General features: G+C 35.8%; 1 protein-coding gene across 7 annotated transcripts in view; it reads right to left on the bottom strand.

The window, feature by feature from the left end:
* The window catches only part of MAN2A1 (mannosidase alpha class 2A member 1), a 142,770-nt gene that overhangs the window by 71,871 nt on the left and 43,093 nt on the right, over positions 1–27,806 (bottom strand). For 6 of the 7 annotated variants that reach the window (XM_036411391.2, XM_036411394.2, XM_045571834.1 and 3 more), the window contains 5 exons: positions 19,270–19,397; positions 13,928–14,101; positions 11,120–11,306; positions 7,016–7,193; positions 1,332–1,534 (listed from right to left, as the gene is read on the bottom strand). In XM_036411391.2, the coding sequence (XP_036267284.1) occupies positions 1,332–1,534; positions 7,016–7,193; positions 11,120–11,306; positions 13,928–14,101; positions 19,270–19,397 (870 nt within the window). The remainder of the gene's footprint in view (positions 1–1,331; positions 1,535–7,015; positions 7,194–11,119; positions 11,307–13,927; positions 14,102–19,269; positions 19,398–27,806) is intronic. The other variant, XM_045571837.1, reaches the window with a different exon arrangement.

The following is a 27,806-nucleotide window of genomic DNA, read 5'->3' as shown; positions in this document are numbered from 1 at the left end:
AAAAATCATTCATAATCAGGCTCTGTTTTTGTCACAGATAGTTCAGAATACCATAACAGAGAACTAACAGTCTATACAGTAAAATGCATAAATCTATATGAAATATATTGTTTTATTACAAATACAGAAATAATGTATTCATCTTGCAAACTTGTGAATATCCAGTCAAAAAACATTAAGCTTTTGTAATAATAAGAGTAGCACAACAGTAAAATAATAAAAACACATTATTATACCAAATTACAACTCTTTAAGAAATTCATGTTTTTTATATAAAAGCTTCCTAAAATGTATTGTTCCCACTAGTATATAAAAGAACATAGATATGATATAGTTTTTTCATTTTTAATACTGAAATTCATCATGAAAATTAATCATCAATTCATGATTTGAACCAAACTGAAAATGAACTCATCATGAAAATTAATTACTCTCCTGGGCTACACATACATACGAATCCCTGGGATGATTTATTTTTTATCAAAAACAAGGCTCAGTTAAAACTGTCCTTCTCCAATATGATAGCCACTGGCTACATGTAGCATTTGCATTTGAATTTATTAAAATTAAATAAAATTAAGATTTCAGTTCCTCAGTCTCACTGGTCACATTGCAAGCCCTTGACAGTGTGGCTACGACACTAAACAGTACAGAGACAGTATTTCTATCACTGCCGAATGTTCTATTGGACAGTAACTAAAAGTTCTACTGGACAAGGCTGGTATAGAGTATTTGCATGTTTTCTACTGATGTTGGTCTTCTTGTCAGTTTATTTTTTTCACTCTGCCACCATTAGTTCTCATCTCTTACAAGTTTTGTTCTTCTAAGCAGAAAAGTGTACCTACTGAAATGTGTTTCAAATAAATTAAGAACTGAGATGAAGCCTCTAAAGTTCTCCTACCAACAAAATACATTCATTTTAGAGTATGTATTTTGAGGCCCACATTTTGGCTACTGAGAGGCCCTATTTGCTACTTTTGATTCAGGCCTATTTCCAATAATTTAGCCAGATTACTGACCTGTAAACAAATATGACAATGTCACTGAATATTATCATCATGTGCCAACACAGGCAATTAATTAAAAAATATAAAACACATAATACAACCTCCAGAAAAAATAATTACATAAACTGCTTTTCCTTCCGGAACAAAAACTCATGTAATAATTTGATTATGCTTTGGAGACTTATCTCTGATTTCATTAAAACTTCACAATTACATTAAATACATCCTGACACTCCATAAACATTTGATATTACACAAAATTCTACAGAAGGCTATGATAACATAAAAGAATAACTAAATGCATCTATCTAAAGGTATACGTACCTTAGGTGGGATTCCAATATTCTATCCATTCGTTTGTAAAAAGGTCTGGATGTAAAGTAGCCACTCCAGTAATGATCATCTCGGTCAGCATAAGTGAAAAAATCTCCACTTAGAATAGGGAACAGTGACTGGCTATTTGTTCTACTAGTTGCATCTTCTTTATCCAGGGCATCAAAGTAATCTGATAAAGTTCCAAACTGTATCTAGTAAAAATAAATTATACTTCAATTATTCATAGTTACATTAAAATTGCTATTGCACTAAAATGAAAAGTTTCTAATAAATATTTAAGGTAAGCTTCTAAGTAAAGATACATAGTCTGAGAGGAAGGTGGGGATGGAGGTGGATGGGTGGGAGAGATTAACCTGGAAATTTATATTCATATATGCAAAGCTCATCAACAGTAGTGTGATGAAGGCCTGGGAAGAGAGGGTACAGGTTGGAGGAGGTAAAGGGGGGAAAAGGAAGATATCTGTAATACTTCCAATAATAAAAATAAATTTTTAAAAATGTAGCTCAGATTTTACAAAACTCAAAAGCAAAAGGCCTCTAGTATATAATATAGAGCTAATATGCTAACTAGACCGAACAGTAGAACAACCATCTGGACGATCTCCCAGACAACAAAGCCAGGGCTGCAAGGGCCAGCAGAGGGAGCTGGGGCTGCAAAGACCAAGCCCCTTACATGAATTTTATGCACTGGGCCTCTAGTTATAAATAAAAGACATATTTTGAGCAAAATATTCCAAAAGTCTAGAATAGTAACTTTTGTTAGTCATTAAGTACTTTATTATGTCATGTACACAAACCCTCCCCTGCTCTCCCCTTCCCCTCAGTTTGAGTTCCTATAAGGGAGGACTTCAGGAATAGCAGGTCATATTTTAAAAGTGGACTTTATCAGCAGGTAACACAACACTGAATAGAGAAGTACAACACAGAGTGTCAAGCTGACTGCTCAGACAAATAGGTCTTTCTGACAAATGATTCAAATTTCCAATACATAAATCCATTTTTACAAGGACAAACTATTCTATAAATCAAAAGAAAAGACAAACATTATACCAGACCTTGTAAACAAACACAGTATATTTTAGAAATAAACAGAGAATTCAACAGGGAATGAATGCTATCCTTATAATAGAAAGATGCTAATTTTGTTGTTTCCTATGGGTGGATTAAATGCTATTTTGATTCAGTGTGGCAGAAAAAGAATTAAAAGTAGTTCTAGCCGAAACCGATTTGGCTCAGCGGTAGAGCATCGGTCTGCGGACTGAGAGGTCCCGGGTTCGATTCCGGTCAAGGGCATGTACATTGGTTGCGGGCACATCCCCGGCGGGGGGTGTGCAAGAGGCAGCTAGTCGATGTTTCTCTCTCATCGGCATTTCTAGCTCTCTATCTCTCTCCCTTCCTCTCTATAAAAAATCAATAAAATATATATTTTTTAAAAAGTAGTTCTAAACAGTGTATAGCACATGAGTAGAGTGATTAAGAGCAGCAAGGAACCTGGATCTGAAGGCATGGGTTTGAATTCTACCTCAAACAGTTAACATGTGGCTTTGACCATACTATATTTTATCTGTGTGTCTCTCTGTGTTACAGCGAATGGAATTCTAAGTAAAATGCTTACAAATATTAGGGAATAATGGTGTGAGTTTTAGCTATTATTTCTCCACTGCAAATGCAAAATTTCAACTGAAAACACAACAGTGATATGAGTAAGTCAAGAATAAGTTATTGTGATTTTATTGTGATACAGTAAATTTTTTAATAGCAAATCAGATAATTATTTCTAAATCCTTATGTTTACATTAAAGAAAATCAATTTTCAACTATTTTTTCCACTTTTATTTTGGCTTCACCAAATTTAGTGTCTTAAGCATGTGAATCTTTTAGGTCTTGATTTCCTCATCTATAATGGGGATAATTATAGTACCTACTGGAAAATGTTTAGAGAATTATGTAAGTCAAATAATGTGAAGCACTTTAAAAAGCTAATAGCAAATAATAAGTACTCAATATGTTTTACTAATATTGTATTACTTCTTCCTTTAATTACTAGGAAGCAGAATATAAGTGTGTGTGTGTGTGTGTGTGTGTGTGTGTGTGTGTGTGTAAAACCATACAAGAAATGAGGGCCACAAATATAAGGAAATATAGCATTGTATTCAGACCCAAAGGTACAGATGACATAAGGGAAGTATACAATGGCAAAATATTAAATGATCTAAATATTTCTAAGCCATACCTTGCTCATCTAAATAATAAGGGATTTCTATTAGATAACAAAAATCCCTTCCTGTTTCAAATTTTAAGAAACTATGGCATACTATAGAATTACGTACTAGTAACAACTGACTATACCTTTTAAAAATATTTAATTTTATTAGCCAGGATGAAAATACTTGCTACTTTGTATTTTCCCAGAGAAAATTTTAAGTAAGTGGTCTAGTAGGCTTTCTCACAAACCTAATTCAGCCTTAAAGAGCTGAAATATAAGCCTCTATTTATGCTAGAGTAGTTTCAAAAGAAAATATTTAAAGTAAGTTTTTCTATAGAGTCTTTTGGCAGCTCAAATAAAGTATTATAAACACTGGGACAACTAAAAATATAACAGGAAATATAATTAAATAGTTTTTAAATAAAAAAGCAAAATTTAAATCTTAAACATAACCTTAACTCCTATATCAGGACATCATATAGGGAAAATTACATAAATTCTTAAATAAGTGTTGATGGATGGCAAACTAACTCTCTTGGCTAGTATAATGTCAATTTTTTAACTATTCAATACTCCTGTTTTTCCTTTCATTAAAAGAAAATAATAAACATCAGTTTTTAGCTTTGACAAAGTAATTTTAAATATCCCACCAAAAATAGACATAGCTTCATAAATTATATAGCAAAAAAATTTGTTCAAAGATATGCTAGTAGAAGGGCAGTCAAAGCAGTCAGGACTTAAAGGACAAAAATTCTGGAATGAAAGAAAGTGCATCAAGGTTATTGCATACAAGGTTAAAAGTCAAGTCAATCACTTTTTTATATATGAAATATACCATGTTCATAGATTAGATGTCCTAATATTTGTAAAGAAGTTAACTGCATTCAAATTGATCCATAGATTGAATGCAATCCTAATCAAAGTCTGAACTTTTTTATATAAAAATTTAACAGTTGATCCTTAGCCAACATAAAACTACAAAGAACTGAGGATAACCAATGCAATCTTGAGAAGGAGAACAAAACTAGAAGACTTTTCCCAGCAAATATTAAGATCCATAAAGCTGTAGTAACTAGTATGAGATTAGTCAGATAGATAAAATTGCATACTATATGAATAGAGTTTAGATGCAGACCCATAGGAATGCAGTCAGGATCATCATTCATGTCAAAAATGATGCTGCAGTACAGTCAGCAAATTATAGTTTTTTCAATAAATAATGCTGGATATCCATATGGGAAATTTGTTTCTTGATCCCTATCCTCACACTACTCACAACAATCAATTCCAAATGGACACAGAACTAAAAGTGGAAGGAAAACCAATAAAGGAAATGTATTTTCATGACCATTGAGGACCATTGAGTCAACAAAAATTTCTTAAACAGAATAAGCACTAACTATAAAAGAAAATACTGTAATATTAGATTTAATTAAAATTAAAAAATTCTGTGAATCAAAAGACAGCACTAATTAAATGCAGACAACATAGGAGGAGGTAATACTGGCATAACTTATCTGAAAAAAGACAATCCAAAATACATAAAGGAACTATAAGTGATTAGAAATAGACAAGCAAACCAATTTAAGAGGGGAAAAAAGAGTTAAATAGACATTTTATAAGAGAAGGTACCCAAGTGACAATAAATTATGAGAAAGAGGCTCAGCTAACCTCATTAACCACAGGGAAATACAAAATAAAATAATTACATTTGCCATAAAGGATAAAAATGAAAAATAAATCCTGACAATATAAAGTCTGAATACGGAAGTAGAATAACTGAAATTATCATGCATGGCAACAACTCATATATCTATTTTGTAATATTGTTTGGCAATATCTAATTAAAGCTGAACATATACTTAATTAATCACCAAAAAGTTCCATCCCATTTTATACCCACAGAAACTCATATACTTGTACACTAAAACACCCACAAAATGTTCAAAGTAGTTTTATATGTAATAGAAGAAAACCAGAAATAACCCAAATATCCATTAACAATAGAATTGGTATATTATAGTATAGTTATCAAATGGATAGGGATTATACAGCATTATACAGCATTAATAATGAATGAACTACTGCTATATGGAGTTCAAAACCATTCCCCAAGAAAATGTATTTAGAAATAAGATACCAACATAAATACATGGCCCTTGAATCAAATGTACATATGTGAGCTTAATCTTTGAGAATATTACAGAAATGAATTTTCTTAATAAACCTGAATTCTCACTACATAAATTGTGGTCCATTATCAGCCTTTAAATTTCCTATACAGTAACATCACTTCCCTTGTACAATATTTTCAGATTTTCTATTGTCTAAAAAGTTAATATGTGAATATAATAATCATGTTGGATAATTTCCTCATAAAGGGTCTGTTATTTGACTCCAGTTTTAATCTTGACTCACACAAAGCATCTGTTAAATGTTTTTATGAAATCAGGAAAACTTGACTCTATTATTGAATTATTGCAAATTTTTAAATGTGATCAGTTTTATTTTTCTATTTTTATTTTATTTTTTAAAAATATTTTTATTGATTTTAGAGGGGAGAGGGAGAGAGAGACAGAAACATCAATGATGGGAGAGAATCATTGATTGGCTGCCTGCTGCACACCCCCTTCTGAGGATCGAGCCCACAACCTGGGCATGTACCTTTGACCAAAATCAAATCCGGGACTCTTGCTCTATCTACTGAGCCAAACCAACTAGGAGAATGATTCTATTGTTAAACAGAGTCCTTATCATTTAGAGATACACACATCATTTAGAGATGAAATGGTTATAGATGAAACTATAAGACATCTGAAATTTGCTCCAAAATAATCCTACGGACAGGGAGATGACAGTGGGTCATAGCTGAAATGAAAGTGATGTTGAGTTGATGAATGTTGTAGCTAATGAATGGATTTGCAGAATGGTGGAAATGTATTTGTATTATTCTCAAAACTTTAGGATACACCACCCCCTCCAAAAAAAGGAGCAAGGACTATAATCAAATGATTAATTTTGGAAATTTTTTCATCTAAGAAAAACACTAATGTATTCTCTGGACACAAGACATTTATTTGCAAAATCATGACATGTTCACCTGCACCTGCCAGTCACACCACTAAATCATAAGGATGCCATTGTCAGAGAAAAACAATATCCTGTCAATGCTGGTAGAAAAAAGATCATTGAAAAATGAACATCACAACTTGGTAGGTATATGTTTTCAACCACATAAAAGTAATGCCCCTCTAATCTTCATGGAGTGATAGAAAATGGAAAACTCTGGAAATGGCACTGGAGTATCAGGTAATTTTCCTCTTCATGAATTACAATTTACATAAAATACATACTGTAAGAAATACTATGATGCAGGATAAAAACTGAAGCTATTGTGTTTTAGCTTCGTTTAATAATGAAGGCTCAACTTCAAAGACAGTATCATAAGTAAATTTTTTCTCATTACCTTAACATTATACTGAGGTTGTGAATTCATATAATCAAAAAGCATCTGGTAATTCTTGAACTGATGATCCCATTCTGTGCGTTCAACATAGCGGAAATCATCTCCTAGTGGAGCCAGGAGCACTGTGGTGCGGAAAAGTTTTGACTTCTTTCGGTACTGATCCAGAAGCATCTCAGCCCTACAGAACAAAAAAAGGGAAAATATGAATAGTATTAAGAAAGGTACAAAGAGGCAACACATTAAAAAGTATTATATCAAAGAAATGGTCTATTTTACCTATCTCCTAGGTATGATTTAGGGGGCAGATTTGTTTACCAAACTAATTTTCATTATCCATTTAAAGTATTAATATGTTCTTATCAGATGCAAAAACTCCTCAGAAAAATAAATACTTATTTTTATATACTTATATTGGCATATAATTACTGGGGCATCGATACCCTGTAAAGGTCAACTAGAGAGATCCCAGATAGCTGTGTTTTAAAATAATGTAGTCCAAAGGGGACAATAAAGATTTAAAAAATAAATAAAATCACATAACAAATATCAGGAAAAAATAAAAAATAAAATTATGTAGTCTAGGAAGACAATAAAGATTTCTTATCTATATAAACATTGAAGTTTGCTTTGACTTAATATCCCTTTCTCTAATTTATCCAAAAATTGCCTGGTTAAATATTAAAAAGTATATTTTGAATGAAACCAATTATAGAGCCATATTTTCTTTCTAAAGGAAAAAAATCAATTCAGTTAACCCCTGTCATCAATAACCTGAGTATTTTCCATGCCACCTTCAATTCCCAACAACAGATAAAGCTTAAGACTTGAGTGAGCTGTTTTGGTTTCTACCTCCCTGGGCTCTAGCCCATGACCCAAAAGATCAGTTAACCACAATTCACTATGTTTTATATTTCATATTCTAGTATTCTGCAGAAAACCCTTTGGAAAATGATGAACTGGTACCATTTGAGGAAGATTAAAAATACAAATTAAGTCAAGAGCTTATGAAAAGGAAACTGAACAAGCAGATGAACTAGGGTAGCTCTCCATGTTTATAATAAAGCTCAAGAAATTAATGATAAATTACAAATATGCTTTTTTACTCAGTATTTCAATTTTTACTTCAAGAATTATTGAGAAGTATGTCGAAACTGGTTTGGCTCAGTAGATAGAGCCAAACTGAAAGGTCCCAGGTTCGATTCCGGTCAAGGGCATGTATCTTGGTTGCAGGCACATCCCCGGTAGGGGGTGTGCAGAAGGCAGCTGATTGATGTTTTTCTCTCATCAGTGTTTCTAACTCTCTAGCTCTCTTCCTTCCTCTCTGTAAAAAGTCAATAAAATACTTTTTAAAAGAAAAAAAAAGAATTACTGAGAAGTGAATTCCAATTCACAATATAAAAGTTTATGAAATAAACAACAATGATGGAAAGAAGCATTTTATAGAAATTGTGAAAAAACATTTAACTAAATTGAGGATCTCAAATGATTTCTTTATATTGATACTCAGAAATTACTTTATAAGAATTAAATTATTAATCAAATTTTAATAACTTGATAAAATATAACCATAATAATGTTCATAAATAAAATAATGCTTAGTTTTCTGAGATTAGCATTACTTGAATAATTTTTACTAGTAATTTACTAATATTCCAAATTTACCAAAAACCATTTTAGATTACTTACAATTAAAAAATACATGGGGGGGGGGGGGAGTAGGAGAAACAATTGTAATAATCTGAGCAATAAAGATTTATTTTTAAAAAACGGAAATAATAATACTTGATTTGCAGAGTTGTCATGAAGATTAAATGAGAATGTATTTAAATGCCCAGCACCAATAAATTATAGTAGTTGTTACTGTTTAAATTTCAATAAAATAAAATAAGAAATAAAAAATGCATCCAAGATTAATCACATTGAAAGAAATGAGACTAAAACAAATACATAACTTACAAATATATGATATACTATGATTGACCATTTAACCAGATCCTTCAGGCTCAGCATAAGAAAGAATATGTGATTTTTAATGCATTCAAGGTTTACTACCGTAGGTGTATATAAAAGAATCAGGAACATTAATGATGTTGTCTTTTCCATTAAGCAACTATTCTAACTTTCAAGCTTCTGTTCAGAAAGTGTCAACAATAAGAAAGCCCAGGGACCAGACTATACCACCTGGCAGAGTGGATACTCACTAAATATATGGTAAACTAATGACGAATGAATTGACCAACATCACATTTCAAGATGTGCAGCTGAAATTTGCTCCTCACTTTTTCTACCAGGTATGAAATGTCAAGTAAAATAGAATTGAGGGGAAAAAAAATCCTGAAACATCAAATCATCTGACATATAAATCATTATCATATGTAAAATACATGGTACTAAACCAAAAACTGAACTTGATGAAGAATGGCATTTCTTTATTTTCAAAGTAAAGGAACCTGCTCAACTGAATGCATCAAATGTGTCACCTGTATATTATAATTAAACTTCATTTTATTTAGGGTATTAGAAAGTCAAGTGCCACTAAACCAGGATGTCTGTGCTTGATCTCCATCACAACATCAAAAGGAAAGTAATATTTGATGTGAAATAACCAGCAGGGTTAAGATCTCAAAATTTATAAGAATTTTTAAATCTACCTAAATATATAGATTCATTCATCTATTTGACCCAGGGTACCTGGATACCACTTTCAGAATCACTGAACTAATTGAGCACAAGGTATGTTCCTGAAGGGTTAGATAACACAATAAAAGGATTACACAAAATGCCTCTCGATGTTCTCAGCACCACCCAAAAAAGAAAAAGAAGGGTTCATAATAGCTATGGGTGCACTTGGACTCTACAATTGCTTATTACCCTTCAAGCAATTCCCCATCCCTGACCACCTGAGCTGAGAGAACTACCTGTTTCAATGGCACACAGCTGTTTCTCAAGTAGACAGACATGCAAGCCACCTCTGGCCCCACCTCCTTTCCCTACATAATATACTGAACTATTTTTTCATGCCTAATCAGCCTAACCCCTGAAAGTAGACTGTTCAATGGTTCTCACTGCTGTTGGAACCAAGAAAATGAATCAAGGCTAATCTCTAATCTTGGATTGGTTTTCAAAACAATTATGAAAGTCAGATTTTGATGGAAAGGATCCATGGCTTGAAAGAGGCTGTCATGCTAAATACTTTTATGTTTGTCAGAGAGAGAGGTTCACACTAGAGTAATTTCTTTATGACCACTAGGACTTGCTCAAGGCAAAGAGATGCAATCTCACCTTCCTTCTCACACACATTATTTAAAATGTAATTTTTAAACATTTTCCAGAGCACAGTACAAAGATCTTACTTTATTTAAAAAGCTGTATTATTTTTTAGCAGAGTTGAGTGGTTTATATTGTATTATAACACAACATTTCATTTTAATTTATTATATGCCACTAATTTTTAGTGGAGAAATTAAATTTCAAAAGCACCAAAATAAGACCTATAAAGAAGTTATTTAATAATTCTGTCATTAGCAATTTTTCTTTAAAAATGTTCATTCCTTTGATTCTTATTTAAGTATATTTAAATATAAATATTTCAAATTAAGTTTTCTATGATTCAAAAACATCACAAAGGTGCAGAGATGTATATTCATCAGGGCTGGGCAGTATTCACTAGTATTGGAATTGTTATTAAGTGAACAAATAATTACACTTTTATGTGTTCCATTTCAATAAATGTGCTTTTGCAATTGGGTTGCTTTTCTTACCAATTTACACAATAGGGACCAGAATTTTTATTATCAACAAAAGTATATGAAATCAATCAAACACAGTAGAAGGCTTTTATAATGAGGGCAAAGGAGTAATAACAGTTCATTATAGTTTATCTATTGTATATTGATCTACTATTGTTCATTTTCCATTAAGTTGTAATACATAACAGGCATCGTCAAGGCTCTGGCATTTTTTAGTTGCTTTAGATCTGGTTTGAATGAATATCGAACGAGGATAACGTTGGCTTCTGAAGCCCATTTACTCAACCCTTCAGCAACAAGCAACTAATGCTTGCTTGTTCAAGATGTTGTCTTATGAAATGTATTATTTTCATACCTGTTTTGGACATTTCCAAGATTTATTGTTTCTGGGGGCACTCCCCAGGGACAACCAAGTCTGCCTCCAGGAAGCCGTTTAAAATCAAACTGGCAGCATATTTTAGGATCAGGTCCACAAGTGTGAGGGATGTCATAGCTGTAGAAGGGCATCATGTGGCAAAAAATATCTGTGACAGATCCCAGATCTAAAATAAAGAGTCAACAGACAAACCTGCATTTATAAATTTCGTTTTCCCAAAACTGTTTAAAATGCCAGTACTTTATACTTATATAATGCAAGCTCTGCCCTAAATCAACAACTCCTTTAACTACTTGTACATATACCCCAGCAGTACTGAATGACCACCAGCCTGAAGGAAGAGACTCACACCTGTCTCTAATCTACCTCTTATATCTACACTAACAGATATAGAAGATTCCCATCCCAAATCAACATCTGGTGACCTGGATGATACAAACTAAGCAGAAGCAAAATTTATAACCAGCTCATCCAACATTATGGCCATGTCCATCCCTGGCTGCCAGTTCCTGACACATCTCTTCCCACTCAGGTAATAGGATACACTGAGAGAGATCATTAGATGCAGAGGCTGGATGTGGAGAGAGGAAGGAAGTAAAAGGGGGAACAGAAAGAACAAAGAAGGGTGCGTGTGTGACAAATTCCTATCCACTTCTCCTAGTAAGAAGGAAGCTCAACCAGGAGAATTCAAGAAGTCCTTCCAACACTCACCAATAAAGAGCCAATGGGACTTTTCACCCAGAAGGGTGCATAGGAAAAGGAGCAGTAATTTTCAAAAACAAAACAAACAAAAAAGATATGGAGAACACACACTGATTCCTGATGCAGAATTGTTTATAATTAAAATGTTAGTGCCAGCAAGGTGTTGATATAATTGCCCTTGAGTTCCGAAGCCCACCCAGTGAGATTGAGGATTTAACTAGGAGTTAAAAGTGGTTATATTTGCATGATCCTGATGGGTAGCTAGTTCGCCTTTAGTTAGGTATGGATTTCCAATTTTCAGAAATGGGTATATGTTGCTTCCATAATATAGACAAAAGAAAGCAACATTTACATTTAAAAAAAGAAAACAACTACTTCATTAAGAACCAGCACACACAAATAAGCTCAATTCCAAAATATAATTTTAAAGCAGCAAATTCAACTCTACCAGATAAGTCCTAAAATATTTCAGTTTTACCTCACATTCCATTTAGCTTAAATAATTGCTATTTTCCAAACTTCAAAGCTGTTATCTGTATTAATTCTGTGTTGTCAGTCCTTTCACTGAATCACATCTTATGACACCATGGATGTTGGTCACTAATGCTTGCTATCTACACAGAGGTTGTCCCAAGTCTCAGAACTGATGTGATGTAACTTCCTTCTTTCTTCTAGGATCAAGGATATACTCACCCCTCTCTTTCTTTTCACACCATACTAATTAGCAGCCTATTTACACATTTTCATTTATCTGCTGCATTTGGTGTTGTTTGTTTTTATCAAATGAGACCCTAATTTCCTTATAGACAAGCATGTTTTCTAAACTTCTTCCAAGCAAATTATTAATTACATAATAGTGCTAATTTCCTATTGACTAATATTTACAGGCAATTGGCATGTACGCAATAGTTTAAGTAGGGCTCCTAAAATTAACAATCCTTTAAAAAAAATGAATATGCTCCAAACCCTCTACAAGTTCTTGTTTTCCCTAGATTTAATTTTCCAAAATAAAAATAAAAAAATGTATAGTTAATCCTTTCCTTATTGAAACAAAGCAGTACATACATGAAAGTTACTATCTAGATTTACAAATGATTTTTCTGAAACACTTAAGAGGAGGGGTCTATATTACACAGGGAAGCAAGTATGCTGCAATGCAGTCATTTCTGAACATTGCTTTAGCAACTAAATCCTTTTTCATATGAAATCTGACTGAGAACTCTGTAGTGGGAAGGCAATATACTCTGAGGGTTAGGAGTTTAGGCTCAGAACTGATTCAAATCTTGTCTCCCTTTCTAATACCTGTTGACTTTTGGAAAATGACTTCACATCTCTAAGCCACCAGGTCTTCACTATACAAAAGGGATAATAATATACCCTAATTTAAAGAATTACTTTGAAGACCTAATGAAAGAGTTAATATAATGCACACGACACAATGCATGACTACTAAAAAAGACTCAATAAATAAAAATAAACTTAAAAATAAGATGTTCTGAATTTTAAATAGGGGTGGGAAAGGCAAAAGCCTACAAAGAGACCTAAACCTTATCTCCTTTCACCCAACAAAGAGCTGCAAAAGTATGTCCCTGGATTGTGAGTTCCCATAAAACACAGTAAGAAAACAAGCAATAGGTAATATGACAGCTGATCTAGGAGGATAGGATTAAGGTTTTAAAAGGTAGGTCTTTACTAGATGCAGAGACAGGAGAGAGAGAAAGAAAAATGCTAGCTGAATGTGAGATAAGTGCCTCAGTATTGGTTGTAATGTATGTTCAATTGTGATGAAAACAGATACTTTTTAAAACAGAAGTGAAAACATGATTTGAAAATCAAATTCCTTCTATTTATTTATTTTCTTTATGCATAAAAAAGAACCTACAATGTTCTATAGATAAATATCTCCACCATTGCCTAAAAGAATTTCCACACAAGTACTCTGTAAAAATAAGAATGTGTATCTTAGGCAACCTGATTTTCAAGATTGGCACTCTGAATAAAATCCATTATGGCATGAGTTCATAACCCTTGTGAAATAACATCTAGGTCAAGTGAGCTCTTTAACTTCCATCAAACCCTACATACCCCAATTCTGTCTCCAAAAAAACTCCAGTGTTTTCTGCAGAGCAAAATGCTTCTTAACTGCATAATGAACTCTCTGGATAAGCATGTGAGAAAATCCAGCACGTTTTAAAAGATAAGCCATTGTTGGTGAGTTTCCGAAAGGATCAATAGACCAACCAGACCGAGGTTTCACTCCTGTTGAAAAAGAAAACAAGCATTATTTTTAAGTTAATAAAATAAAAAGAGATCACAACACATTAAGACCCAGAGTTCTGTGGTCTCCTGGATGCTAAGACAAAGGAACTGCCCAACATTCCCAACAGGTTTCTCTGAAGGGAGGATTCTGCCACTGCCATGCCCTCTCAGGCTGGGGAAGCAAACTGGAAATTAATCACTTGGAGCAGAAATAAGCACTCTGTTGTCTAATAGGTAGAGAACTATTGCCATTCAATGAAGCTAGAGAAACAAACAGAATTAAGTCCTCTCTCTAGGATCTCACATTCCTGTCTTTGTGAAGCTGGATAATACAACAATCTGCTATTATATTGACAGCAAGCTTCAAAACTTCATATGTCAAATTTTCTGAAGGTGTTAACATCATAAATATTTTTACATTTAAAAATGTCAAATTTTGTGCCAAAAAAAGAGCATTTGCATAAGTTTTAATTCATTACTTTATTTTGAATAAAGTGCTGCTTAAAGTTATTGGGAAGCTTATGGTGAATATGCTCCATCTCAAGATACTTGTGAACACTGGTTTAAACGTTTTAAAAGTGATGATTTTGATGTGAAAGCCAAAAAATGTCCAGGTCACTGAAAAAGTTTGAAGACCAACAATTAAAGGCATTATTGAATGAAGATGTGTGTAAAACTCAAAAACTACTTGCAGAAAGATTAAATGTTGCTCAGCAAACAATTTACAAGCAATGGAACAGATTTTAAAGAAAGGAAATGGGTGTCACATCAACTGAATGAAAGACAAATGGAAAACCAAAAAGCCATCAGTAAAATGTTGCTTCAACGGCATGAAAGAAAGTCTTTTTTGCATGGAATTGTGACTGGTGATGAAAAGTGGATTTATTTTGAGAATCCCAAATGCACAAAATCATGGGTTGATCCAGGTCAACCATCAACACTGACTGCAAGGCCAAATTGCTTCAGAAAGAAGAACTAAAATCTATCTTCCTCAGACTATTAAAAAAATTTGTTTTTAAACAGGCAAATTATTTGAACTGGCATTTCTCTGAAGAAGGTATGCAAATAGTTAATGTACTAGTATACTTGTCAAGATGCTTAATACCTTTAGTCTTTAGGAAAATGCAAATCAGAGTCATAATAAAATAGCATTTCACACACACACTAATATGGCTAAAATAAAATAAAAATAAAAAAAGACGAGCCAATGTTGTTGAAAATGTGGAGAAATTAAAACCCTTATTACTGGTGAGAATGTAAAATGGTGCAACCATTTTGAAAAGCAATTAGGCAGCTCTTCAAAATGCTAAACAAAGTTATATGACCCAGTAAATCCACTCCTAGGTGTATACCCAAAAGAAATGAAAACATATGTCCTCACAAAAACTGAACACAATTGTATAACAGCAGCATTATCATAACAATCAAAATGTTCAACTGAAGAGATAAATAAATGTGGTGTATTCAAACAACAGAATATTTTGCTATGAAAAAGAATGAATCACAATATTTGCTACAGCATGGGTGATCCCTGAAAACATAATGCCCAGTGACAGAAGCCAGTCATAAAGGCTATAATGTATTATTCCATTTATGTGAAATGTCCAGAATAGTCAAATCCATACATGTAAAAGGAGATCACTAGTTGACTGGGCCTGAGGCAAGGAAGGTAGGAGAGTAAGAAAGTGGTGTGACTATTAAAGAGTAAGTGTTTTCTCTTCAGGATGTTGAAAAAATCCTAAAAATAGATGGTTGCACAATTCTGTGAGTATACTAAAACTACTGAACTATGCACTTTAAATGGGTGAATTTTATAGGGTAAACAATACACATATAAGAAAAAAATGTATGCTGAGCACAAGAAGCCAGATCTAAAAGAGTTAGTCCATATATATAAAGTTCTTAAAATAGGCAAAAGTAAACTATAGTGATAGAAATCAGAGAGCAGCTGGCTGAAGGGGAGAGCTGAGCAGAATGAAGAACTTTCTGGAGTGATGAAGATGTGGATTAAATGGGTATGTACATTTGTCAAAAATGAAACTCTACAGTTAAGACTTATATGTTGTGCTGCATATAAATTATGTCAATAAAAGCTAAACATAAAAAAATCCATAAAAACGGAATTTAAAAAAAATGAATATTCTTAGCTTACAATACTCTTGGCTTGGAAAATCAAGGGGTATTCAGGTCTACTTCCCAGTTAGTGACTTGATAAGAAAATTTACAGGACTTGGCACACAGCTATGATTTATTACTGTGAAAGAATACAAAGCTAAATCAGCAAAAGGAAAGGCAAGGGCACAGTCCACAGGAAACGGGGCACAAGCTTCTACAAATCCTGTCCCTGTGCACTCAAACAGGACACATTTAATCCCTCCAGCACCAAACTGTGTAAACACCTGAAATGCTGTAAACTAAGGATGCTCTTGAGAGACTCAGTGGCCAAGGTTTTCATTGGGGTTGGTCAGGTAGGCACCCTCTGCCTAGTATATATTGAGATTCTAGTCTCCCAGAAGAAAAACATTTAGCATAAACTATTGTACATTGGTTTCTACAAACAACTTAAACACAGCAAGCCACTCTTAGCATTTAGGAAATCCAAGCCCCAGACGTCAACCAAGGGCCAACCTTGTAGATAAGACCTTTCTAAGGATAGCAGTTTCCGACCTACTAAGTTATCTCTTTTATGCACAGGTATGGTATTTTCAACTTACTCTAACAATAACAACTACAATATGGAAAGAAGAAAAATAATGCAAATATGCTGAAATGTTAATAACTGGTGAACATGGTTAGGGGGTTTATGGGAGTTCTTTATAGTATTCTTACAACTTTTCTTTAAGTTTGAAATTATTCAAAATAAAAAAACAAAGAAAAAATTAATGGAGATTTTATCTCTTCATAGAAAAAATGTAAGTAATATCTAGAAAATAATATCAATAAAACATGTATACTTACACTACAGGAACTACAAAGTTATATTGAGGGATATTAAATGTTTAAAATATTATATATCATGTTACAGAATGCAAATATTAAATATCATAAAAATTCCAGTTAGTCCCATGTCCTTATGAGTTGTAATGAACATGTGATTTTATTAGTGAAGCATCCTTTCCCAGTTCTTATAATAACAGGATCCTTTCTTCCCCATGGAGAACCCATCTATTCACATGCTTCGGGTGAGGCTGACCCCACAAACCCATTGTTCCGTGACCATTTCCAGCAAACGGACTAGGCCTTGGTGATTTCAGCTGCTATACTCTGGCCACAGTAACTGGCTCAGAAATAAGCACCTGACTCAATTGGACCAATTACATAAGGTATTAGGAAAAACTCCTCCTGGTTGTTAGACTGTGAAGGTGAGTCCTAACTGTCTATGGCCATCTTACCCTGGGGTCAGAGCCAGGAGAGGAGAGAAACCATGCAAAAATGAGCAGAGCCAGAGACAGTGCTCAGACAACATACTTTGAATCCCCTGGATCTAACCTTTCCTAAGCTACCGTATATCTGGAATTCTCAATGACAAAATTAATACCCTTTTTTTATATATATCCTTAGCTAGTAAATTAAGGTTTTTGATCAAGTGTGTTAGTAGAATATAATTAAAACCCCAATGGGATACTTTTGCAAAAAAGTTTTTCTAACTATTAAAAATAATAGGTAAAAAATAAAGTAGTAGATTAAACAAGGTAGATGACCCTAAAAGACTATCGGGTCTAGTAATAATTAATGTCGTTTTTAAACATTCGTTTAAAATCTTGCTTGGCGTTGACTTGTATTGACATAACCTTCAAACACGTGGTATCTACAGAAAGTGTGAAGTGCAATTAACAAGTTTTGCTTGAAAAAGTTTGTGTTTGGTTTGGTTTTTGTTGCAAAACTAGGGCTAAGAAGATGGCGGATGAAGAGCATATTTGGCACTGCATGCTTTATGAGTTCCAATTAGGAAGAAAAGCAAGTGAGGCTGCAAAAAACATCTGTAGTGCTCTTGGTCAAGATGCAGTTAGCGCCAGAAAATGCCAGCGTTGGTTTGAGAAATTTTGCGAGGGAAATTTTTCGTTAGATGACAAGAGCGGTCGAGGCCGTGTGTCCAATTTTGATCAAGAAGCTCTTCAAGTTCTTTTGGTGCAAAATCCTCAAATTACCCAACAAGAGCTTGCGACAACTTTAAATTGTTCACAAAAAACAATTTCCAATCAATTGCGTGCACTTGGCAAAGTCCAAAAGTTTGGAAAATGGGTTCCTCATGAGTTGACCGACAACAACCGTAATCAAAGAGTCACAATTTGCAGTTCGCTCCTCTCTCGTCAAAACCGTTTGCCGTTTTTAGAGCAAATTGTTACCGGAGATGAACAATGGGTGCTGTATGTTAATTTGAAAAGGCGGCCTCAATGGTTGGACAAAAATGAGGCTCCGCAGCCCACGCCAAAACCTGACTTGCATGCGAAAAAAGTGATGTTGTGTGTTTGGTGGAATTTTAAAGGAATTCTTCATTATGAACTTTTACCATCTAACCAAACCATTACAAGTGCAGTGTATAGTGCCCAATTGGAAAGGTTAGCCCAAGCTTTAAGAGAACCTGCGCTGATTAATCGGAAGGGCGTAATTCTTCACCACGATAGCGCACAACTGCATACTGCAAGAATCACTGCTGAAAAACTGCGCCAGTTGGAATGGGAAGCTCTCCCTCAACCTGCATATTCTCCTGATATTGCCCCTTCCGATTACCATTTGTTTCGTTCTTTGCAAAACTTTCTTCTTGGAAAAAAATTTAATAATGAAGAATGCCTCAAAAATGCATTGACCGAATTTTTTGCATCAAAATCACAAGAATTTTACAACAGAGGGATTAAAATGCTTCCTGAGCGTTGGGCACAAGTAGTAGAAAACAATGGCAACTATATTGTTGATTAAATTTTGTTGTATTGTTTAAATAAATTCGATTTAAAAAAGTATTAGAAAACGACATTAATTATTACTAGACCTAATATATATCATATTACTCATGAACAAAGAAACATAAATTAATAAACAATAAATTATTCAAAAATAATCAGTATTGGGAAAATTCATTATTTAAAATAACAAAATACAGCCTCATCTCAAAATCCCCCACATTTACTGCCCAAAGTAGTCTAAATGAAGGGAAAGACATAGATACATACCTAAATTCTTTTCCAGCCACTGATGTCCTTCAATTAGTTGGTCAATTATGGCAAAATAATGTGCAGCAGCTTCATCAGGCATAACCCAGCCACCTGTCACAATTTCTAACTGACCATTATCTATTAAGCTAGAAATAAAATAATGTAAGAATTTACATTAATATATAAGAAAAGTTCAAGTAAAAAATTAAAGTCAACATAAATATCAGGAACAGCCTTTGAATAAATTGGTATTAATTATACTAATTGTTAAAACATTTTTTATAAACTAGTGAATGAATTTCAATTTTAGGACCCTTGAGTGTCTGAGGTGACCACCCTCCACCCCAGGCCTGCAGAGCACTTTGGAAGTTCCTGTTCATCAGGGTATAATCTCCCTCACAACTTCAAAGGTTCCTGATAGCAGGAGCCATATCTGATTTATTTCTAAATCTTACAAGAACTTAGCAAAATGCTTTACTCAAGAGTATATGCTTGGTGAGTATTTATTGGAGGACTGTCACTTTAAGCATGGCATTTGTTTCAATACCCCTATATTGAAAAATCAATATTTATTTTGGTCCTACTGACACTGGTAAGTTAATCATACAAGCTACACAGAAGGTGAAGCTAGTAAATAGCACATGCCTCTGAGAATACAGGAAACATTCTAAAGCACTTTGCTCAGGATTCAGTTAAAATGTAGGCTACATAGTTTATATTTCATTATTGAGTGAAGAGTTCTAACATTGTCATTATCTGTCCATTGGATACTCCTTTCGTTGCCTCAATACCATAGAAGGTAACTAGGTCACTGGTCCTAGAAATACTCAATTATTATAAGAAGATACCTTTCTTTGATAAGGAAAAAAAGAAATCAAACTATTAAAATTTGATGAAGTAACTGAGGAAATATAAAAGTCAAGAACTTAAGCAAACAATGTTAAGTGCCACAGACTTGTCAATTTTCAACAAGATGGTTTGGAAAATGGTATAAAGTTTCATAAAGAAAAGCAACTTTAATAAGGATATACATCACTGGATACCCACCAATAGCAGCCAAGTACCAAGTCAAATTTAGCTGAAGCAGAGTAGAGCCATAAAATATAGAGAAGTATTTTCCTACAAAGCGTTTAACAGAAGCCACAGCATTAACACGACATCTGATTCATTCAAACATATGCATAATCATATACCAGCAACAGAGTGAATAATGGACACAATTTATAAAAATGAATGAAAAAATAATTCCTTGTATAAAATTTAAAAATGTTAATTAAATCTGTATTGCCATAGAAATCACCAATGATTAATACAATTTTGCATGGAGAACAAGATAAGTCATTATATTGTCTAAAGAAGATCAAATGTTCAGTCAAACCTCAGGTCTTCACAGGCCCAAATCAAGAACTTATATTTAAAAAGCTGGAAATTTCTAAAAACTGTGTTTCTTCAAGAATACAAATTAAATTCAAGACTATTTTGTCCTGCGCTTACAGTGGTCTTAGCCTCTAATTAGTTCTTTTCGTCATCTTCCTGGTGAAGCCTGATTTCGCCATACTTGAGATGCCACTGACCAGACTCCCACTTATTACATTTTATACCCAGTATCTGGATGCCTGAGATGTTGGACGGATTTGGGATTTACCGTATTTTTCGGACCATAAGACGCTCCGGACCATAAGACGCACCAGTTTTTAGAGAAGGGAAATGAAGAAAAAAAGCTTCTGAAACAAATAGTGTCCTAAAATATTTTATGTGCATTAAAACCCAACATCACAGTCATAAACACATGTAATCAACCCTGTAAAGTAAACAGCAGCATTTAGAACCATTTTAGAGCCGGGCAAGCACACAGAGACCACACAGAGCAGGGCAAGTAAAAAAACTTTTTTTTTAAAGTATATGTGTAGGCTATATTTGGACCATAAGACGCAGGGACTTTTTCCCCCTACTTCTGGGGGGGAAAAAGTGCGTCTTATGGTCCGAAAAATACGGTAATCTCTAGCCATCAAATATAGAAATTTGACTTCCTTACCTCAGTATCCCCATAAACATATCTTTTGGAAAATTTCAGAAATAATTTACTACTATTAAATAGAAAAATAAGAACTAAAATGAAAAATCATTCCAATGGTGTAATTTTTCATCTATATCAATTTTGCTACCTAATTCCAGTCAAACAGGCATGAACATGCTCCAAAGAACAGCCAAACAAGCAATGAATAACACATACTATATACAGCAACTAAATTCCTAAGCTCCATGCTATATTATAAAAAGGCTGTGGTCATCACGCCATCACACCATTATGACTGATCAGCAGGAGGCTGCGTGCGGGCAGATGGGCAGGGCTGCGTGTGCTGTGAGGCATGTGCAAGTGGGCAGGGACTTGGCGCTAAGTCCCTGCAGGTGCCAGCAGGGACTTGACCAGGTGCATAGAGGAAGTTCTGAGGCACCAGCCCCGTGGGACAGGACTCCAGGACTCAGGGGAATCCTGCAGTGCCAACTCTCCAGAGGCCACGTGGTGAAGAAGGTGCAGGGGATGGGTGCCAGGTAGGTGGGAAGCATGGCACAGGTCCCCAGGTGGCGAGTGGAGGGAAGGATGAGGGTGCACGCGCCTGTGGCAGAAGGGGAGGCAGCACTCAGGGGAACGGTGTGAGCTGGGAGAGGAATTAAAGCAGAAGGTAAAAGCTGTTACTAAGAGAAAGAGCCAAAAGGTTTGGAGCAGCCAATGGCCCAGACATTCAACACTGGAGAGAGAGGAATGGGGACCAGACAGAAACAAAGGAGCTCACAAGACCTGTGGCAGCAGCTCAGGCAGGGCGTGAATGGGGCCATGTGATTTTGCGTGCTGGTCTTCTGTTTCGTCAATAATCTAGTTCTTGTCCCAACATGATGCCTGAAATGCTGCTGTAATCATGTATTGAATGTTTTTCTACACATAATAATCACTTTAGGATTATCCTGTCTATTGTTTTTTGGGAGGCATAAAAAGCCTCCCACTCATTAAAATGTTTTGCAGAATTTTCTTACATATAGATTTTTTTCTGTCTATCTTCCCCATCTTTGTTGGTCCCTCTCATAACCTAGAATTCCTTCACCACCCTCTGTTACCTTCTGCTTAACTGGTTAGTTCTAATAACCTTTCAGATTTCAACCTGAATACCACCTGCTTCAGGTAACCTGCCATAACCTCCTTCTTACTTTTATAGAAGATAGCACTTTATTGTGATACTGTGTTTAGTTACATTTTCTATGCTCTGCCCTGATGTTTGGGACCAGGTCAGTTGCTTATCTCCTGTATCCCTGGAGTCTAGCACAGTAGATATTTGTTGAATGAATAATGGAGTAAATAAGGGAAGGCTTTAGAGATGAGGTAGTATTTCATCTGAAAAATTAATAGGATTGATATTATCTAATGTCTAGAAGGGGGGGAAATCTAAGCTGAACTCATGGACAAATTTCTAAGAAGCAGGAAAAAGCATGTGCCTGAGGACACCCACATAGCTCAGCAAGGCAGGAAGTGATAAAAGGTAAGGGTTGACAAGTAAGGAGGAATCAGAGAAAAAACACCAGTATGTGCCAGGCAAAAAAGATTGGGTTATACTTTCTGACACTGAAGTGTCACAGAAGCAGGATGAGCAGACTCACCTATTAGAAACCTAACTTGGTTGGTGGATACCTAGAAGTGGCACAGCTGGACACAGGAAGACCAGGGTGAAGGAAATGAGCAACAGGGATTGAGCTGAGGGTTTCACACAGAGATACTGACAAGGATTAGGACCTGAGTGGATGTGGCCCAAATGGCAGAGCACACAGTGGTTTCTGGGGTTAGGCTGCCTGGCTCTGACCCTCATGCCATACTTACTAGGTGGGGGGACCTTCAGCACATTCCTTAACACCTCTTCTTCAGTTTCTTCAACAGTAGATAAGAATTATAAAGAATCTTAACTCAAGGGAATGCTACAGGACTGTCTGAATAAATACATATAAGTGCTTAGAATATGGCTATGCACAGTAAGCACCCAATAATGTTAGCTGTTACTATTACCATTAACTAAGGAAGAAGAAAGAAATTAAGGTTGGAAATGTAGGTCTAGAAGCAGCATGAATTAATGGATGAGCACACATTAAAGTGAAGAACCAAAGGGTGCTATACCACAGGCCAGAATGAGGACTTTTAGAAAGTGAGCAGAGGAGGAAATCAGAGGTGATGAGAAAGGAATGCTCAGCAATGCAGGAAGAGAACCAGGAGACAAAGAGCTCTGGGTCAAAAGAGACAAAAAAACAAACCCACAAAATAATTTCAAGGAGAATCAAGTGGTCAGTTTCAATACTGCAAAGAAATTCTCCTGGAGGACTGGGGAAGTAACCCATGGACGAGGTGATGGGGAAGGTCCTCATGGTTTTTGCCAGATTCCGTGAAGCAAATAGAAGCCAGCAGTTGATGGGAATGAGAACAAAACTGCCTAACTGGAGATGAACCAGGATTGAAGAGAATGGGATGGAACATATTCTATCCTAATAAAAGAGTGATATGCAAATTGACCATATTGCTACACCCACAAGCCACCCACCATCCAATCAGGAGCGAATATGTAAATAAATCCAAACAAGATGGCTGTAGCCACAGAGAGCAGGAGGGAGGCTTGGGTTTCCCCAGCAATGGAGGAAGCCAAGCTTTCCACCTGCCTTTGCTGGCCTACACCTCCACTCAAGGCTACAAATTTCAATGATAGAAGATAAATAAATCCAAACAGTAGTGGCGGTAACCATGGAGCTAGAAAGAGCAGGAGGCTAGGGTTGCCCCCGGCAATGGTGGAAGCCAAACTTCTAAAGCCCTGGACTGTCTTGGCCTCTGCTCCAGGCTACAAAGTTTCAATTGTAGAAGATACATAAATTCCAACAGAAATGGTTGCCACCACTGAGCGAGCAGGAGACTTGGCTCCACTCCAGGCTACAAAGTTTCAATTATAGAAGGTAAATAAATCCCAGATACCCGGGCTCCACTTGGGTGGCCGGGGAGTGTGGCCAGCCTGCAAACAACCACAGGCCCCTTGCCGAGGTCGCTGCACGCCCCAAGGGAACCCCCACCCTGATCAGAGACACCCTTCAGGGCAAACCAGCTAGCCCCCACCCATGCAACAAGCCTCTATCCTATCTAATAAAAGAGTAATATGCAGATTGACCATCACTCCCACACACAAGATGGCTGTCCCATGTGGTCAAAGATCCTGCCCCCATGTGGACACAAGATGACCAGCATGGGAGGGCAGTTGGGAAGGACCAGGCCTGCAAGGGAGGGCAGTTGGGGGTGATCAAGCCTGCAGAAGAGGGCAGTTAGAGGTGACCAGGAGGGCAGAGGAGAGAAGCCTCCAGGGAAGGGCAGTTTTGGGGGACCAGGCCTGCAGGGGAGGGCAGTTAGGGGCAAACAGGCTGGCAGGAAAGCAGTTAGGCATCAACCAGGCTGGCAGGGGATGATGAGGCTGGCAGGCAGAAGCAGTTAGGGGCAATCAGGAAGGCAGGCAGGCAGGCAGGCAGGCAATCAGGAAGGCAGGCAGGTGAGCAGTTGGGAGCCAGCAGTCTTGGATTGTGGGAGGGATGTCTGGCAGTCGGACATCCCTTGAGGGGTTCCAGATTGGAGAGGGTGCAGGCTGCGCTGAGGGACACCCCTTCCTCCGTGCACGAATTTCATGCACTCGGCCTCTAATACATTATAAAATTAATGTATATCACCGCCTCAGTGATTAGAACTGAAGTTATTTTAGATAGTGATGCACTGCTTTAATTCCTTTGTGAAAGGGTTTATTATATATTTAGGCTCTAAACTCATCCAAATCTGTAATTTTCCCTAAACATCACAAGATACACTGTGTCTTCTCATTGCTATGTAAATTTTATAGCAGCTTTTGGTTAAATACCATTAACTAGTACCTATATAAAATGTATAGGTACTTTAGAGGTACTTTTTTTAGTGAAACTCAAAATTCACATCAGTAAGTTTGGACTTGTATTATTAAGAAAGTAAACCTCAAACATTTCTTTGATTTTAATACACAAACAGAGATAGCTGAGAAAACAGAAGGCTGACTTAAATATAAATTCAGGAAATATATAAGAGGATGGTATAAAGATTAGAGAAAGACTTTGCCTTCTTGCAAAGTGATAAAACTCAGCAATGTGGTGAAGATATAGTATCTATACTAATGGTACCTTTCCCCCCAGTACATATTCAGAACCTATTTCACACCTAAAGGTCCACACAGAGAAGTCTGTCAAGACTTGGCAAACACACAAACTATTCTAAGTTCTAACAGTTTGGTGGACTTTTCTACTGAACACTTGTTTCAATACCAAGAACAGATGCAACGTAAAAGCTATTTCAATGCCTCAGAGTCCAGAGAGGAAAGGTGAATATGTGATACACTGGGTACAATTCAAAGGAAACACTAAGGCTAATATTTCAGCTGGCTGACTCTGAGTCAGGATACACATGTTGATGTATTTTTTTTTATAAAACATCATGCAGTATTTAACTGCATTTAGAAGGGGGAAAAAATTAAAAGAGGAAATCTAGAAAGAAAAAAGAATATCGTCATTTTCAAAATAAACATAAACGAAAAATGTTCTGATTACTTACCATGAGGCAGTTTGTTTGTTTGTTTATTTATTTATTTATTTATTTATTACTTTTTTGCTAATCCTCACCCAAGGATATTTCAAGCTTGCTGAAGGAAGGGGGAGAGACAGAGACAGAGAGGTCGATATGAGAGAGATACATCAATTGGAAGGAAGGGGGAGAGACAGAGACAGAGAGGTCGATATGAGAGAGATACATCAATTGGATACCTCCTGCTCACCCCTCAACCAGGGCCGTGATTGAGTCTGCAACCAGAATTGAACCCATGACCCTTCAGTCAGAGGGTTGATGCTCTAAACATTAAGCTAAATCAGCTAAAGCAATTTCTTTTAAATCCACTGGATATGCTACAGGCAGGCACCATGACTACAATTGATTAGTTGGAATCACAAAACAATGAAAAGACTAGCTGTTTGCATGGATCCCTTTGGTTAACTACATTTTTTTTAAAAATATATTTTATTGATTTTTTACAGAGAGGAAGGGAGAGAGCTAAAGAGCTAGAAACGTCAATGAGAGAGAAACATCGACCAGCTGCCTCTGGCACACCCCCTACCGGGGATGTGCCCACAACCAACGTGCATGCCTCTTCAGTCCACAAACCGAGGCTCTACCACTGAGCCAAACCGGTTTCGGCTAGATTTTCATTTTTGAAAGTCTACAGAGAAGACTACTGCTGCCACAGGGGAAAGAATCAAATAAGTCACTGCTAGGATAGATTATGGGATCATTTGAGTTATGTTTCTGTTAAATTCCCACAATCAATTGGTATTCTTCAGGGATGTAAAAGCTCACATGAAACTCTGCAGGAATTAACAGGTTCTGCTTGGCAACAGCAAGCTTGAAAATTTAGGTACAGACATTTAATCCATAGACTCATCTGAGGAAAAACAAGCCAATGCAAGACATTGTATGAGCATTATAATTGTAGTCATAAAAATTGTATCAGTAATGTCACTTACTACAAGCTCAGAATTTTAAATAATGGGGACAAACCTAGATAGCTATTATGCTTTTCCCCAAAACATACATTTAGGTAAGAACCACTAAAAATATTTAAGTAATAAAAAATGTTATTACCATAGTAAATCAATAAAGTGATGGTTATAGCTAGAAGGGAGGGAACTTGAGCTAAGCCTGACCAAAAACAAAATCATAGGCTCTAATGTGACGATAAAACAATTTGTTCTTCAAGCAAAATGTTATCATTGAGGACCAGGCCTATATTTCCCATTGTCAAAATAAGAGTTCTCTAAAGAAGTATGAATAAAATTGCTAAAGCACTAGAATCTAATTTGCATTCCTACGCCTAACATCTTACTGTTTTCTACCCTAATATTGGGTTGAATCACATAAAACTGCCATTTTTGTACATCAAAAGCAGTCAAACATTAGTAATTTTGTATGGTCCAACATAAGTCAAATGGCCAACAGTACAGAAAAAGAGAGAGAGAAACTTGTGTCCATGAGAATCAGAAGGGGGCCATCCTCATGTCAGAAAATTGGTGCATTTGAAACAGAAACTATGCAGGTGAAACTAAAAGAATTCAACAAGTATTGACCTCAACCCTCTGGCATGAAAAATAAGCATGGAGTCCCAAGTAGTAAGGAGAGAAGAATCTAAGATATTCTGGCAACAGCCCCTAATCTGGAGGGCTAATGGCTGAAACAAAGCTAGATCTTGGAACAAACACTAATCACAGTCTCTATCCTTCATCCTCAGGGAGTTTTGTGAGACCCATCTTGCAGAGGCCTCTCCACTCCTAGGCCCTGACTGCTGCAGAGGATGGCTCCCTGAGGCAGCTACACTGAGACAGAGCCAGGCCTGGCCTCACTTCACCAAAAGCAGCAAACAGCTAGCCAAATTTCCTTCTGAGGTGGCAGACTCTTTCCTACAGTCATTGATCTAAGCCAC

This window comes from Pipistrellus kuhlii, unplaced genomic scaffold (assembly GCF_014108245.1).
Source record: "Pipistrellus kuhlii isolate mPipKuh1 unplaced genomic scaffold, mPipKuh1.p scaffold_m20_p_4, whole genome shotgun sequence".
NCBI lineage: Eukaryota > Metazoa > Chordata > Mammalia > Chiroptera > Vespertilionidae > Pipistrellus > Pipistrellus kuhlii.
This window is presented reverse-complemented; position numbering and strand designations above follow the sequence as displayed.